The 14466-nt window shown below is 41.8% G+C and overlaps 1 protein-coding gene across 1 annotated transcript; it reads left to right on the top strand.

Annotated features, from left to right (window-relative positions):
- The first annotated feature begins 366 nt into the window (after positions 1-366).
- On the top strand, positions 367-4794 carry LOC138608823 (tissue alpha-L-fucosidase-like). The gene is made up of 8 exons (XM_069681399.1): positions 367-869; positions 972-1106; positions 1908-2045; positions 2140-2245; positions 2396-2596; positions 2786-2976; positions 4071-4170; positions 4333-4794. Exons 1-8 carry the CDS (start codon positions 526-528, stop codon positions 4465-4467), a joined length of 1350 nt encoding a protein of 449 aa, XP_069537500.1. The 5' UTR covers positions 367-525; the 3' UTR covers positions 4468-4794.
- The last annotated feature ends 9672 nt before the right edge of the window (positions 4795-14466 follow it).

The raw sequence follows: 14466 nt of genomic DNA, 5'->3' as shown, positions 1-14466 counted from the left end.
CACGACTTAAGTCAGTTATCCTCAGTCAAGGGATATGCCTATCTTATGGACACGTTCTGTTCAGATATAGAATAAAAAAAATTGAAGGACAAGATGCAAAATATTTGAAGGGAGGGGAATATCAAAGGTTTGATAGAGTCGGCGACACAGAATAAACCGTTCAAAAAGCTATTTTAAAATATTTTAAGGAAATAGTTTTAATTTCCAGAATAGAATTTCTAGGTCATGATCTTTCACACTCCGACACACAAGAGGGTGACATGCCCCTTTAACATTGGTTTGTGGCCTTCTTGTAAAACCAAAGAAGAAGACGGTTTAACCACGTGACGATTCGTGTTGTTTCAGTCATATGATCAGAAGTATAAACCTTTTATTTGAGGGGCGCAAGAAAAGTGAAATCACTATCGGGATAAGTGGCATGCAGTAGACCAATTACATCTTAGCATGCACGAGGTTTATTAAGAAGACACATTTCCGTTGCCCGTTCTGTCAGAGAAGTGATCAGGTAGAAGAACTGTTGTAACCATGCGAGCCCTAGTAGTAGTTGTTGTTATAGCTTTAGTTTCCCATTCGGCAGCTCGGTACTCTGCAGACTGGGAGAGTTTGGACGCCAGGCCGTTGCCTTCATGGTACGACGAGGCTAAGGTGGGGATATTTATCCACTGGGGGGTGTTTTCTGTCCCCGGCTTTGAGAGCGAGTGGTTCTGGTGGCACTGGCAGGGTCAGCAGCCCCCGGACCAGAAGTGTGTGAGCTACATGTCCAAGAACTACCCGCCGGGGTTCAGCTACCCGGAGTTTGCTCCCCAGTTTCACGCTCAGTTCTTCAACCCGGGGGACTGGGCGGACATATTCGAGGCTTCAGGTGCGAAGTGAGTGTTTTTCTAGCTGTCGTTACATAGCTACTAAATACAGCCCCACTTCCGGGCATAGCCTAGAACATGCACTTGTTTAACAAGCTATATTTGTTGCAGATATGTCGTCCTGACTGCCAAACATCATGAAGGATTTACTAACTGGGCCTCTCCAAACTCCTGGAACTGGAATTCAGTTGATACTGGTCCTCACAGGGACTTAGTAGGAGACCTGGCGGAGGCTGTGCGCAACAGGTGGGCTTTTAAACGCTTCTGCATGAAGCTTAGGGAAAGAGTCTGTAGCTGCTGACATGAATATACTGAGAGCGTATGGAACTTAGAGCTGCTGTGAGGAACTTTGTGTTGATTTTCGTACCTCTTATCTTTTTGCTGATTTTGTCCTGCTCATGCTGTGATTCAATGGGTGTGGGATTTGGCCAATGAAAACAAACAGAAAAGATGTAGTGTGTCCAAAAAACATGTCTGTTAAATGCAGTACAACAACATTATAACCAGGATTTCCTACTACATCCGGTCTCGTACAGTATGCAAGCTTGCGCGCATTCTTTTGCTATTCTACCCACAATGCTCTGCGCTCAGATAATATATCTCATCAACTGAGCTGCAGAAAGAGCATAGGCAGGTATGCTGCAGACTGTGATGGATGTATGAGCATGTCCTAATTGTACACATTGTAGCACATACATCAAAGCACATACATCATAAAACGAGCTGTGGTGCGTAGGTGAGCCAAAAAAAAGTAATGCTATTTGTAACGCAGGAGTGCTCTGTTGTTCAGTACTCTGGTGTATAACCAATCTGACATTTGCCAGTGAGATCATGTTGCATGTGGAAGGCTTCCTGTCAGGTGTTAAAGGGCCATTCCAAAGTTGCTTCCCACACCTCACATGATAGTTGTTTTAGGTCAAATTTGTAGTTGTAATAGTAGACTAGGGATGCACTGATCTGTTATCAGCACAGATACAGACCTCAAAAACAAGTGAGTTAAGCGTTAGTCATGATGTGATATTAAAATCAGTTGCTTTCCTTGTTTAGGTCTTTGCATTATGGACTCTACAACTCCTTGTATGAGTGGTTCCATCCTCTCTACCTGATGGACAAAAAGAATGGATTCAAAACCCAGGAGTTTGTGATGCATAAACTACTCCCAGAGCTTTATAACATGGTTGTAAGGTGCGTGACACTTACATGACTCATTTACTCAAAATTCACATGACAATCTAACTGTTTGGGAGAATGTTTAAACCTTTTATTTCCTGTTTTTCAGGTACAGACCTGAGGTGATCTGGTCTGATGGGGACTGGGAGGCACCTGACACCTACTGGAATTCCACCCAATTCCTGGCTTGGCTCTACAATGATAGCCCTGTCAAAGTACGTTTTTTATCAGAGGGCAGCAACGTAAAACAGTGTTAACTGTGATAGTAGGCTCTTTATGGACTGTGTGTGTGTTTGTAGCATGACATTCAGCTATTTGTTGTTTCTTCACAGTTGCATGTACTTACCAGCTCTTCCCTGTCTTAGGATAGCGTTGTGACCAATGACAGATGGGGAGCTGGCTGTGCCTGTAAACATGGCGGCTACTATAACTGTGAAGACAAATTCACTCCCGGCAAACTGCCGACACACAAATGGGAGAAGTGCACCTCTGTGGATACGTATTCCTGGGGTTACCGCCGGAACATGAAGTTGAGCGAACTGATGGACTTACCCACTATCATAGAGGTGAAGGAATCTGTAATGCTAGCTAGCCTGTTTCCACTTGTGTACATGTCTCTCATTATGCTAATTGCTAACATATAAATCAGGCACAACGGCTGACTTTCGCACAGGGATAGATGTAATCTAATACTAGAAATTTAAGTCATTGTTGATCCATAATTGTTCTGTGTCCTCCTCCTGTGTATGTTACAGGATCTGGTTCACACTGTGGCCCTGGGAGGTAACTACCTCCTGAATGTGGGTCCCACTCCTGATGGGATGATCCCTGCAGTGTTTGAGGAGAGGCTCAGGGGAGTTGGAGCCTGGCTCAAGATCAACGGGGAGGCCATCTACGCCTCTAAACCTTGGAGGATCCAGACAGAGAACACCACTGTACCGGTTTGGTAAGAAGCAGAGTGCAAACTGAATCAAGAGAAGCAGTCTGTCGTCTTGTTGTTCCTTTCGTTTATAATTGAAAGCACAATTCTGAGAAATTTAAGTTGAAGTAGTCAAGAATAACTCATGATGCTTTCATACAGTCTATAGATGACAGAAGTGCACTAAAACTGAACAGATTTTCATTTAAATAAATGTCTGTTAAGTCACTATATATCACCGAATGAGGTAACACAATGGTGATTGAGCGTATGAGCCCACTGATGAAAGCCTTTGCATTTGCAGTATATAGTGTTATGGACTGGGTGTCTGTGGCGACATTCGAGGAAAAAATCACAAGCGGCGCCCAGTTAGTGACGTAATTTCCATCACCCAGCAGTGGTTGGTCTGCCAGAGAGGGTAGGCGGAGCTAAGCGGTTGCTTTTCCGGTCTCTGCAAGTTGCGAGTAAACAGTAATCTACTATGGCTGAACAAACAAAGAAAAGATCGACGACTACAGATACAACTTCAAAAAGTAAGTGAAAATCCAAAGAAAAAGAAACAAGATTTTCTTTGCTGACGGTCGGTTTCCTTTTTTTGTCTGTTTGCCTTCAACTGCGCGTCGGATTTGTTTGTTTTTTTCTTTGGATTTTCACTTATTTTTCGTCATCATCTTTTCTTTGTTTGTTCAGCCATAGTAGATTACTATTTACACTTGCAGAGACCTGAAAAGCAGCCGCTTAGCTCCACCTACCCTCTCCGGCAGACCAACCACTGCTGGGTGATGGAAAACGCGTCACTAACTTGGCGCTGATTGTGATTTTTTTCCATGAAAGTTGCCACAGACACCCAGTCTGTAATACTGCAAATGCAAAGGCTTTCATCAGTGGGCCATAGGCTCAATCACCATTGCGTTACCTCATTCGGCGACAGATAGTGACTAAACAGACATTTATTTAAATGAAAATCTTCAGGTTTATCACTTTAACATTTATTTGAAAGTGTTTGTTATGATACAGTGGGGAAATGCAGGGAATAACATGCACCAAATGTCCCAGACTTGAGTTGAACAATGATGTTTTTGTTTTGTGTGTGACCCTGTTATCGTCTTGATTGTCTTCAGGTACACAACTACAGGAACCTCTGTCTACGCCATCATGACCACCAAGCCCCCGAAGCCCACAGTGCAGCTATTAGGACCCAAAACATCAGCAACTACTACAGTAAGGGAGTTAAAATGTCTTTTATGTTGTTTTTACATATTATATCAACAGAAGAGCTTTGACAGAAAGACATCTACCCTGAATGCATATTGGGGACTTAGGTGTGATCCCTAAAACATGAAATCTAATAAACTAAATCATTTTTTTTTTTCTCTTGTCCAGGTGACCTTGTTGGGGAATCCAAAGCCCTTACCATGGTCTCCAGTCTACCCCAACGCTGGCCTTAATGTCCTTCTGCCTGAACTGCCCTTTTCTGCAGGTCAGGCCTGGACACTGAAACTGGACAGTATCCAGTGAGCCTTAAACTCCACAACCTTCACCAGGTTGGATGTTCATAAAGTGTTATTCTCAGGATATTATTACGTCCAGAGGATAAGGTGAAACTTTTGCACTTTGATTGAAGGATTTGTGAAATGAATGAGTATTTTTGCCATAATGACATCATTGATTCCTCTTTAATGATCCTTTGTAGCTCAGAACACTAAAGGTTCAACATTTCATTGCTTCAGATATGATTCAGTGTTTCATGTGCTTTGTTTGAAATGTACACATACAAGCATTTTTTATTTTTTTACCAAATGCTCTTAAAATGACAGAATAAAAGATGATTTAATTTGTATGATACTTTGTTTGTGTTGTTTTACAGTATAGAAGCTGGAAAAAGGGACGATAATGGTGACCTTGTTTCAGAGTGCCCTTGGCCTGAGAGCTTTGAACACTGAGTCCCTTAAATCAAAGTCAAGACACCAACTTGTTTTCCTGTTTGTCTAACAGCGCTTGAAGCATCCTTCAGATCTCACTTCCTCCTCGCTTTGGAGTTGTGCTTTAAAAACTTTGCAAATCCTTTCCAAACTCCTGTCATCTTAGATAAAATGCACAAACCCCGAGGGTGCTTTTTACACCCCAGTCTGCGTGAGTGTGAACAAGATGACATGCGTAAGTCTGGATGACTGTTTTGATGTTCGGTGCAGCACTTGTTAGCACTTTTATTTTCAGAAGCCTTCTTAAGTGCTTCAGGGTTTCATTACTCATTCACCTTCTACACTTTCAGCTTTGACTATCTCCTGACCTTTGGCTGCAGCTTCTCTTACCCTGAGGCTACTGCTGCGGGTTTTTAAATCTCAGTAGGACACTTTATCTTCGCCAGCAGCGGGCTATAAATGTGAGTGGAGTTTTTTTTTAACACAGCTATTTTGTGAATGGACCAAAATATCCCCTCAATGTGTCTGCTGGAGTTGATCCTGACTGAGAAGAGGATACCCAGGGGGGTTTTGCATTTGCCTCAGACTGACCGTGCTAAATTGTTCTCTGTCCTCTCTTTTAACCTGCTCTGGATTTGCATTGCAAATTCCTCCAGGCGGCGAAAACAGGAAAGAAAATGGAAATCCTCTTTGGAAAATCCTTCTCTTTGACCTCTGCTTTGCATTTTTGATGAATGTTGATCAGGTACATATGTCTGTACTGCAAAAAACGTCAATCTAAAAAGTCATTTATTGTTGGATACAAGCTTAAAGGCTTTAATCACCAAAGAGAAAAGAGTGCAACTATCTACAGTGAGACTTTAAGGATCATTTGCTAGGATTTATTGCACCTAGCAGTAGGGTTGAGGACTGCAAACAACCAACCCTTCCATGCATGTACAAGAAGCTGCATTGGCCACGAAGCTCGCAACGAATGTATAAGGCCCACTTGAGCTGCTTTTTGGTTGGTCCTCTTTGGGCTGCTGACGATGCAACAAGGCAGACTTAGGGACTTTCTCAGACCACCCCCTGCACCCTCTCCCTACTCACATCCACCCCGTTTGAGTGCTCGTGTGGAGGCTTCCACCACCTCTAAGTGTGGAGTGAGAGTGGGTTGCTAAACAATGTGTCTTCACCGATGCCGACTTAGGGCCCGATCAGACAGAATGGGTTTTAGCAGGTGGGAGCTTTTTGTAGTTGTTTTCAATGACGGGGACGCTTCTTGCCTGCTGCTTTTGCGTTGCAGAGCGCCTCTCATTTTTCAGCTCTGTGCGCCTCACGTTTTTGAGTAAACGTTCAACTCAAAGCAGAAAAGCGCCTAACATCATTGCCGGTGTTTCTCATTGTCCAATTGGATGAATGTAGGGGTGGGCCTTCTTTCAGTTTACAATATAACGGACAGCTAAGGATTCAGTGGTTGCCTTGACAGTTGGAGAAAAAAAGGTGCAGCGAGCTGCGCTTTTTTTTAACCGTAGGCTTCAACAAAAAAGGCAGTGCGGTGCTCTGTCTGAAGATACAATTTTTAATAGTATCTGTTTACATATGAAAATTCTAATTAATCTAATTAATCCTTTTTTAGTCTAGAAAGTTATTTGATTGTAAAGGGTTTTATGAAGTGTGAAATATATAGTTTGAATGCAAAAGGAAAAAAGAAGCATCAAAGAAGCTTGTGAGAAAGTTTTTGTCTCATTATGTGGTGTGATTATAATGACTTACGGTTATTTCTGTTGCCCATTATTCTAATTTTTTTTACATGAAACCATGGTTACATAAAGTTCATGTTTCTGCAGCATTGAGGAGAGTTCATTCCCAAAGCCTGCTGCTGTATCTGATCCCTACACCTTAACGAAGACTTCTTCAGTCAGCTTTGGGTGTGGAAGGCCCTTAGTGGAGGAAGACCCCAGCCCTCTGCAGATTTAGAGGGCTCGCTCTCAGGTAACTGAAACAACATGAATCTTATTTTCAGGTGATTAAACTCTAATGAAAACAGACTTATTACACACCATGTATGCCAATGGATCCATCTAACTCTTGTGCATTTGTCCTTTAATGCTTTAACATGTCATTTAAAGCAGACTGGAGAAACTAAAGCCTATACGGGTACTCATGTCAGTGTAAAGCTCCATTTAGCAGCAGGTTAGCTTAGCCTAGCTTAAAGAACAAAATCTCCTTATCTGCAATCTTTACACTTTTTTCGTCCGGGCAAATCATGCAGTGTTACTTTGTTAAATGGCCAATTTATGGGGCATTTGCTGGATTATTCGATGGCTAGGTACAGTAACTTCCTGGAGTTGCTCAGGACAGGAAATAGTGTGCATATACTGTACATCAGGGGTTCTCAAACTTTTTGCGGCCAGGGATCCCTTACAGGGGAGAACACTTTTCCCCTCATTATCGTAACACCAATTAAGCATATGCTTACTACCATTTTAGGGCTGCTGCTACGATTATTTTTTTCGATGAGTAGATTAATCTAACGACTAATTTATCAATTATTCTAAAGATTATTTCTTTAAGATTACTTTTTTTAGTCTCCAATTTCCACGTCACTGTGTGATGATATTAATAATGATCAAATGTGTTATAATGAACAGACTTTTTGTCAGATGCCTGATCAGAAAAAAAACTAAAGGATTGCTATGACACAGATTAATTTAATCACTGTATGTCAAAGCATCCCTTTCTCTGAACTGGAGAATCAGTATTTACTTACTGATACTTACTTAAAACGAGCAGGGTGAGCTAATTAAACAGAACTACTTCAAAACATAAATCAATTACTGATGTCAAAATTGTGTATATTGTTGTCGTTTTGTGTTCTTACTCTGTCTGTTTGTTCCTGTGTGAAGCCCTTTGTGGATGTAAAGGTGCTTATAAATAAAGTAAAGTTCAAATTTTGTGGATTCTAGTGTCCATTCTCTTTTCTTTACATCGGGACAACGGATTGAGCTTAAGACATTAGATTATTGTCATTCATATTATTTACAAAAAAAAACAACAATGTGGTTATTAGGGACTTTCTTATCAGCCAGTCAGCTGTGACCTGGCCAGGATAGAACAGAATGTGATGTAGAATTAGAATGTGACTTTAATGTCAGAATTCAGAGTCTATAAGTTCAGGACTGAAGGAGCCAAAACTGTCACTTCACACACACCCTCTCACTACAAGCCACGTCTTGATCGACTTTCCTCTTTTTTTCTTCAACTGTTATTTTTGCAAACCTTCACCGGTTACCAATTTCTCCGAAGGACTGCACTGTCTGTAGATCTCTTTGTCGAGAAAATGTCTTCCTCTGTGGAAGAAGCAGTTTTGAGCCTTCTCCTCCCTGCTGTGGTCGCTATCAGCAGTTGCCTGGCTGAGGATCTGCTCGTCCAGCTGCTGCTGAGGCTGAACCCACTGAGGAGCTTCAAAGGACCTCATCTGGACCAGCAACAACTGCTGACACTCTGTTTTCATATGAGTGCAGCAACTATAGAGACCCTAAGCAAAGTCCCTGGTGTCTCTATGGATGAAGACCTCCCTCCTCCTTCCTGCGATGCCTGGGAAGCTGCTGTGCTTCTCCAGTGCAGCGTCATGGAACAGTTTGGGACGTCATACAAAGTGAGGAAGCTGCTGGTGAGCAGAGACCCGGCACTCCTCACCTTCATCCCTCAAAAAATCACTGAGGCTGTCCTTAAAGCCTACAAGGACGAGGCTGAAGGTGTTTGGATTCCACCCCAGATATCGAGTGATGAGGAGAGCCCGCTGTTCTCACAGTTTCTTCCTGAAACCATCAAGGAGGAGCTGTTTGAGCAGTATGGATCCTGGATAAGACGCACCAAGGTCTTTCAGAAGGCTTTTCCAAAGAAAGCAGACGAGGAGATCCTGGAGAACCAGGAGCACCAGAGTGAGCCTCTTTCGTTCGACAAAGAGGACTCTGTGACCGACTCTGATAAGGAGGTGACACCTGAAGCTGAAATCAGCCTGATGCTGCAGGAACCTCCTATTTGTCAGAGTGAGGACCAGGAACAAGCATCCAGCACTGAAGAACAACATCCTGGATGTGGAGCTGAAAGCCTCCAACTACCTCCTGACCAGCTCATCTCTGCTGAGTGTCGCACTGAAGAACCAAATGTGCAGACAAGCAGAGCTTTGGTTCAGGAGTCCACCATCAGAAGTGTCCTGGCGAAGCTTTTTAAAGCTCCAAACTTCTGCACACCTCAGAGCCAGAAGAGCCAGGACATTGAAGATGAGATGGTGGAGCACATGTACATGTTGCTAAAGAAGGAGGCTCAGAAGTACAAGAAAAACCGAGTCTTCCTAAAACAACTTCAACTGCTTGAAGACCCGAAGCAAGAAGCCAAATTTAGCCGGGAACCGGCTCCGTCGACTGTTCGGGAGCAAGATTTAAATCTCAACACAAAAGGACATTAAGCCCAAGCATCACCTTCTGGGTTTTTGTCTGTCCTGTATTGTATTGTATTTACTGAATGTCTTGCATTCATGAATTAATAAAATGTCTGTTTAAATGTATTGATTAAGTCTAGGTTTTCTCTCATCAGGCAACTGAATTCCAATCGACCTCAGCTTTTTGGTCTGTGGTCTTCTGAAAGGGCTATAAACACTTCATGCCTGATATAAATCAATTTCTTTTTTATAGAAAAAAATACAAGAAATACATTTCAAACTTACTTCAAATGTGGTTCAGTGCAACTGTCAGTCCTGACAACAAATATAACCTATTGTAAACTGATCATCACCAAGCCAAGACACAATATACTGTAAAAGAACTAAACTTGGCTCCCTGTGGTGGTCAAAGAGCAGACAGCATTTATATTTTAACAGTCCAGCTGCTTCCTCAGGACTGAGGAGATATCAAAGTTTGTATTCAGGCCTTCCTAATTTAACACAATAAAGGTGTAACTTCAAAACTTAATTTTAAACAAGCTATTTGAACAATTGTGTGTATCTCAGTGGTTAGAATAAGATCAGAGGTGAAAACATTGTTACTTTACAGGTTATGTTACTTTATTTTCACTTTAACAAGGAAATATTGGCACCTGTAAAATAGTTGAACGATAATGACAGTCCATCAATCCTAGAAGGTTCACATAAGGAGTGCAGGGCTGAGGGTCAAGGGATGAATTGCAGGCCGTTGTGAGTACAGTCCTTTTAAATCCTAAGAACAGTTTAGTCAATGAAATCTTCTAAATCTAAATCTCACATTTTCACTCTTTATTTGGAGGCAGGCAGGGAGATGTTTGGAAGTAAAGCTGCAAGTTTGAAGGCATCTGAAACTGATTTGGGGATATCATTTTTTATCATCTTTACCCTTTTTTATCTAAAGAACTTTATAGAAGCGTGATGGAAAATAACAAGAGAACAGCTTTAAGTTTGGCTTTAAAATGTTGTTAGATTATCTAGTGCATACTTTTTGGGGCCAGGGACCCCTTACAGGAGAGAACATTTTCCAAGGACCTTCTCATAATCGTAACACCTATTAAGTATATGCTTACTACCATTTTAAGGCTGCACTTAAGGATTATTTTTTCGATTAGTAATGACTAATTTATCAATTATTCTGAAGATTATTTTGTAAGATGCCTGGTCAGAAAAATACTGGACTCAAATTTAAAAAGGATTGCTATGACACACAGATTAATTTAATCACTGTGTGTCAAAGCATCCCTTTCCCTGAACTGGAGAATCAGTATTTTTACTTAAGTACTTATTTAAGTCCAGCCGGGTGGGCTAATTAAACAAGAGAACATACTGGGCTACTTCAAAACATAAATCAACAATTATTGAGAAAGAAGGCTACTTCAGAGGTCTACTTCTTACCCTCCCCTCTATTAGAAGTTGGAGTTGGAGTTTTCCCAACTGGACTTGAACGCATCTCTCCTCTCCTTTTCGCTGTAACTAGTGCCGTGCAGTGCGCATTGGTCGACTAAGTACGAGAGAGAGCGGCAGAGTGACAGTTGGGCTGATATTGAACATTGTACAGGGGCTTCATTCAAAACGTTTGAGGCTCAAGCCAGCGCTCCCCAGAACGTGACGCGCTGGGAGACTTCCAGCAATGAGTGACCAGATCCAATTCTGCGCGCAAAACTTCACTGTGCTCCTGCTCTTAACTCAGCCCTCATGTATGATTAAATATTCATAACTAACTAGTATTTAATCCCTTTTTTTACATCTGTAAACAATAATTTCAGTCAGAAAAGCAACACAAAAAAAGACAAAGGAGACACAGCACCCCTCATTTAACTCGCTAAAATAGCTTTATAATAATCATATTAATAGTAATAATATTAGCCATTAGAAAATGTTTTGACAACGTTGACAGTGTTACATTCTGTGTTGGGGTAAACCACGTCACAGTGTGCCATCTCTCTGGGCTTCAGCTCTGCCAGACGTGCTCCTTTGACACATCTAGATCCATAAAACATACGAGATCAATAAATAAATTTGTATGTACAGAATGAGAACCACAACACAACAAACAGAATCATGATGTACACTTCACTGTGCAACACCCTCCTCTGCGGTCCGCCACGTGTTCGGACTGCGCCTCCCCGTCGCTGTGGTGTCGTCATGCATCTGGTGTCCCCACTGGTGGCAATATGAAACAAAGTTCGTATCTTATGGCATCACTATTGCTATTTGCTCCAGTCACATCTTTTTAAAGGAGGAAAACGAAAGCATCTCATGTTTGTATGTACAGTATGCTGTCTTGGCACTGAATCAAATGTATAAAAGAAGAGAACTGAAGAATAAAGCTGAGCTTAAAGACAGAAAAGCTCGCCGTATCAAACCCGTCTGATTGAAAATCATGGTGTTCAGTGAGAATACACGACAGATGGAAGAGGAGGAGAGGTGAGAGAGAAGTGGGATGAAGGACTATATAGTTTTTGCTACATTATAGAGTAGAATTAGGAGAGAGAAGAGTCTGTATCAGTTTGATGTCCATGTTTTTTCCTCCTCTGGCAGAATGAAGAGTTCAGAGTGGAAAGAAGGTCTTATGTTCGGATCGTACGTTCAGTCCCTCTGTTCAACGCTTACTCTCCTCTTTTGCTGACCTCTCACTCCTCACCGTGAGTCCATCACTGATCCCAGAGAAAAATGTCTCCCAGAGTTATTGTCAGTTTGCTTTTCTCCTTCTCCATCTCCTCAGTAGCAGCGATTTAAGACTGGTCATCATCGATTCAACTATTTTTTTGTCTTATTGTACACACGAGTCGCCCTGGAGTACAGAACAATGTTTACCCATAGCTAGAACTGACAACACCGTCTATTATAATGAGAGCGATGACAATAATGACTCCTTTTAATGACAGTTAATCATACTAATAATAATCATATTGTAATAACAATAAATGTCATATTGAGAAGAGCAATGTCCATTGGCAACAGGTATTTACATGTTTGTAAACTCGAGTGGCAGGGTTGTATTTTTTTAATTACACAGTAATTGCTCAGTTGTCTCTGACCCACATGGTTACCTGTGTGTGTACTGCAAAGCAACATTACAGTGTAAATACACGCACACACACTCACATACACATACAAATGCAATTACACCTCATTGTAAAGGCACATCAGAGTTTTAGTCAATCATCTTCTGGGGTTGGAGCTGCTCTGGAGGGGGGCGGAAGTAAAACCTCTGAGAGGAGAAACAACATAAGTTATAAGCACGTTTGGTCAAATTATCAATAAGAATTAAAAGATATAATTCTTAAGATTTTCTTTTAAAACCAGACCCCCTTTTTTAATACTGTTTATGGTTAGCATTTTTAGCTTTCTGTATATCCTATTCAATAAAGTAGTTTTTAGTGTAAGTGGCTGATTACACTATTTTGGACCTGCTTGACTCCCACTGCTACAATTATTAGAATCAGTCAAACTTAAAATATCTATTTAATATTTGTTATTGCTAAAATGAGCACATTTCTACTTATATTTGTAGCTGTCTTTACGTCTCCCTTTCCGTCTGTTTGTTGGTCTGTATCAGTCTCAAGCCGCTTTCCAACTGGTCAAAAAACCCGCTAACAGCCGGCCTTTTTGTTTAATGGGAAAGGTTACAATCGGCATTCAGACCAGATCGTGATTGATGGGAACACAAAACTCTCGCCGACAAGCTAATCTCCGTCCCCTTTCCGGCGCGATGCTATGCTCCGTCGATAACTTCTGTGACTCCTTGTCATCTCGGCTACAAATTCTGCCCGTCTCCTTTCAAGCAGCGCTGGAACATCGTTCCAAATTTGTTGGCAGCGAGTTTGATACACAAGCTGAATGAGTTATAGATACAATAAAGACTTAACCACCGAAGCATTTTCACAGTTTACTAACCCTGTTTCGGGCGCGTTTGTGACGTCAGACGGTGACGCAGCAGAAAAGAGACCGAAAGGGGTATACTTCACTGGTAATTGGAAAAGACACAATCGGCATTTATTAGTGGGTCTTCCCGGGTCTGAAAAGCCAGCGTCAACGTGCTAATTTGGCTGGGAAAGGGGTTTAAGTGTCAATAGATAACTTTTGTTGTAAACTGGTGCTATATAATAATTATGCACAGGAAAGAATCCGTGCACATGTCTGAAATTAGCCTCTCCTAATAATGTATCAAAGCTAAAATGCTGCTAATGCTAACCCAATATTTCCACTTGTTGCTAGCTAGTTAAAAGCATTCAACGGCTGAAACACAGGGTGGCTCTTATTGTTCATTCAAAGAATGCATCCATATCACTTACCAGTTTTAAACAACCGATCAAATATTAGGTCATTAGTGCTGTAAAAGGAGAAGCAGCCATGGCTCATAGCTTTAGTTAGCTAACCTGAGCTAAAACTAGCTTCACAGCTTCTCCCGCTGAGGTTTAACTCCACCTGTGCCTTCCTCCAGAGCAGCTCTTACCTCTCAGAAATGTCTGCATAACTAAAACTCAAATCTGCTGCTACAGCTTCCCTCCTGCTTCTCTTTGTTGCACATACAGTATACAGCGCACACACACATACACACACATTGGCTACAATAGAGCTCTCGCCTCCACCACCCACTTCTTTCACTTCCTCTCTCCAGTCTCAGAAAATGGCTACTAGAGAATCTGGGCACATATGACTTCCGCTTTCATTCAGAGAATATGGACAACATTCCTGCGGGACTGGTCCGCTCCTGTATTTTCAGGGTCCGTCGCTTGTGTTGAGTTAAGAGAATCCCCTGAGGACAGAGGCCCGGGTCAAAAATGGAGACACTGCTGCTAGAAACTGAGGTACTCGGAGTTGACTTGTCCATCTGGCTGTCCACGTGGGGTTTTTGCACTTCTAAAAAGAGGTGGAAGGGTTTGTGTAGTAGTCTGTTGTGAGTGCTCGGATCATGTTCGTACAACTATACAGCCAGGTGCAATTTTACGCTGAGGCTCCTGTATTTAAATGTGAAGATATATGGTGGATGGAAAGGTCAAATACAGAACAGAAAGCATGGAAATCCTACCACCAAAAGTGTGTTTGCAATGGACCTGTTTCAAGGCAAGGTGGCTGGCTAACACCTCAACTCGTGATCTAAAGTATAGAGGAGAAAGTCAGCGA

The sequence above is a fragment of the Semicossyphus pulcher genome, unplaced genomic scaffold (assembly GCF_022749685.1).
Source record: "Semicossyphus pulcher isolate SPU_LCO1_2020_fin unplaced genomic scaffold, fSemPul1.0.p SCAF_5, whole genome shotgun sequence".
In the NCBI taxonomy this organism is placed as follows: Eukaryota; Metazoa; Chordata; class Actinopteri; order Labriformes; family Labridae; genus Semicossyphus; species Semicossyphus pulcher.
The sequence above is the reverse complement of the archived record's forward strand: the minus strand, read 5'-3'. Positions and strand labels throughout refer to the sequence as shown.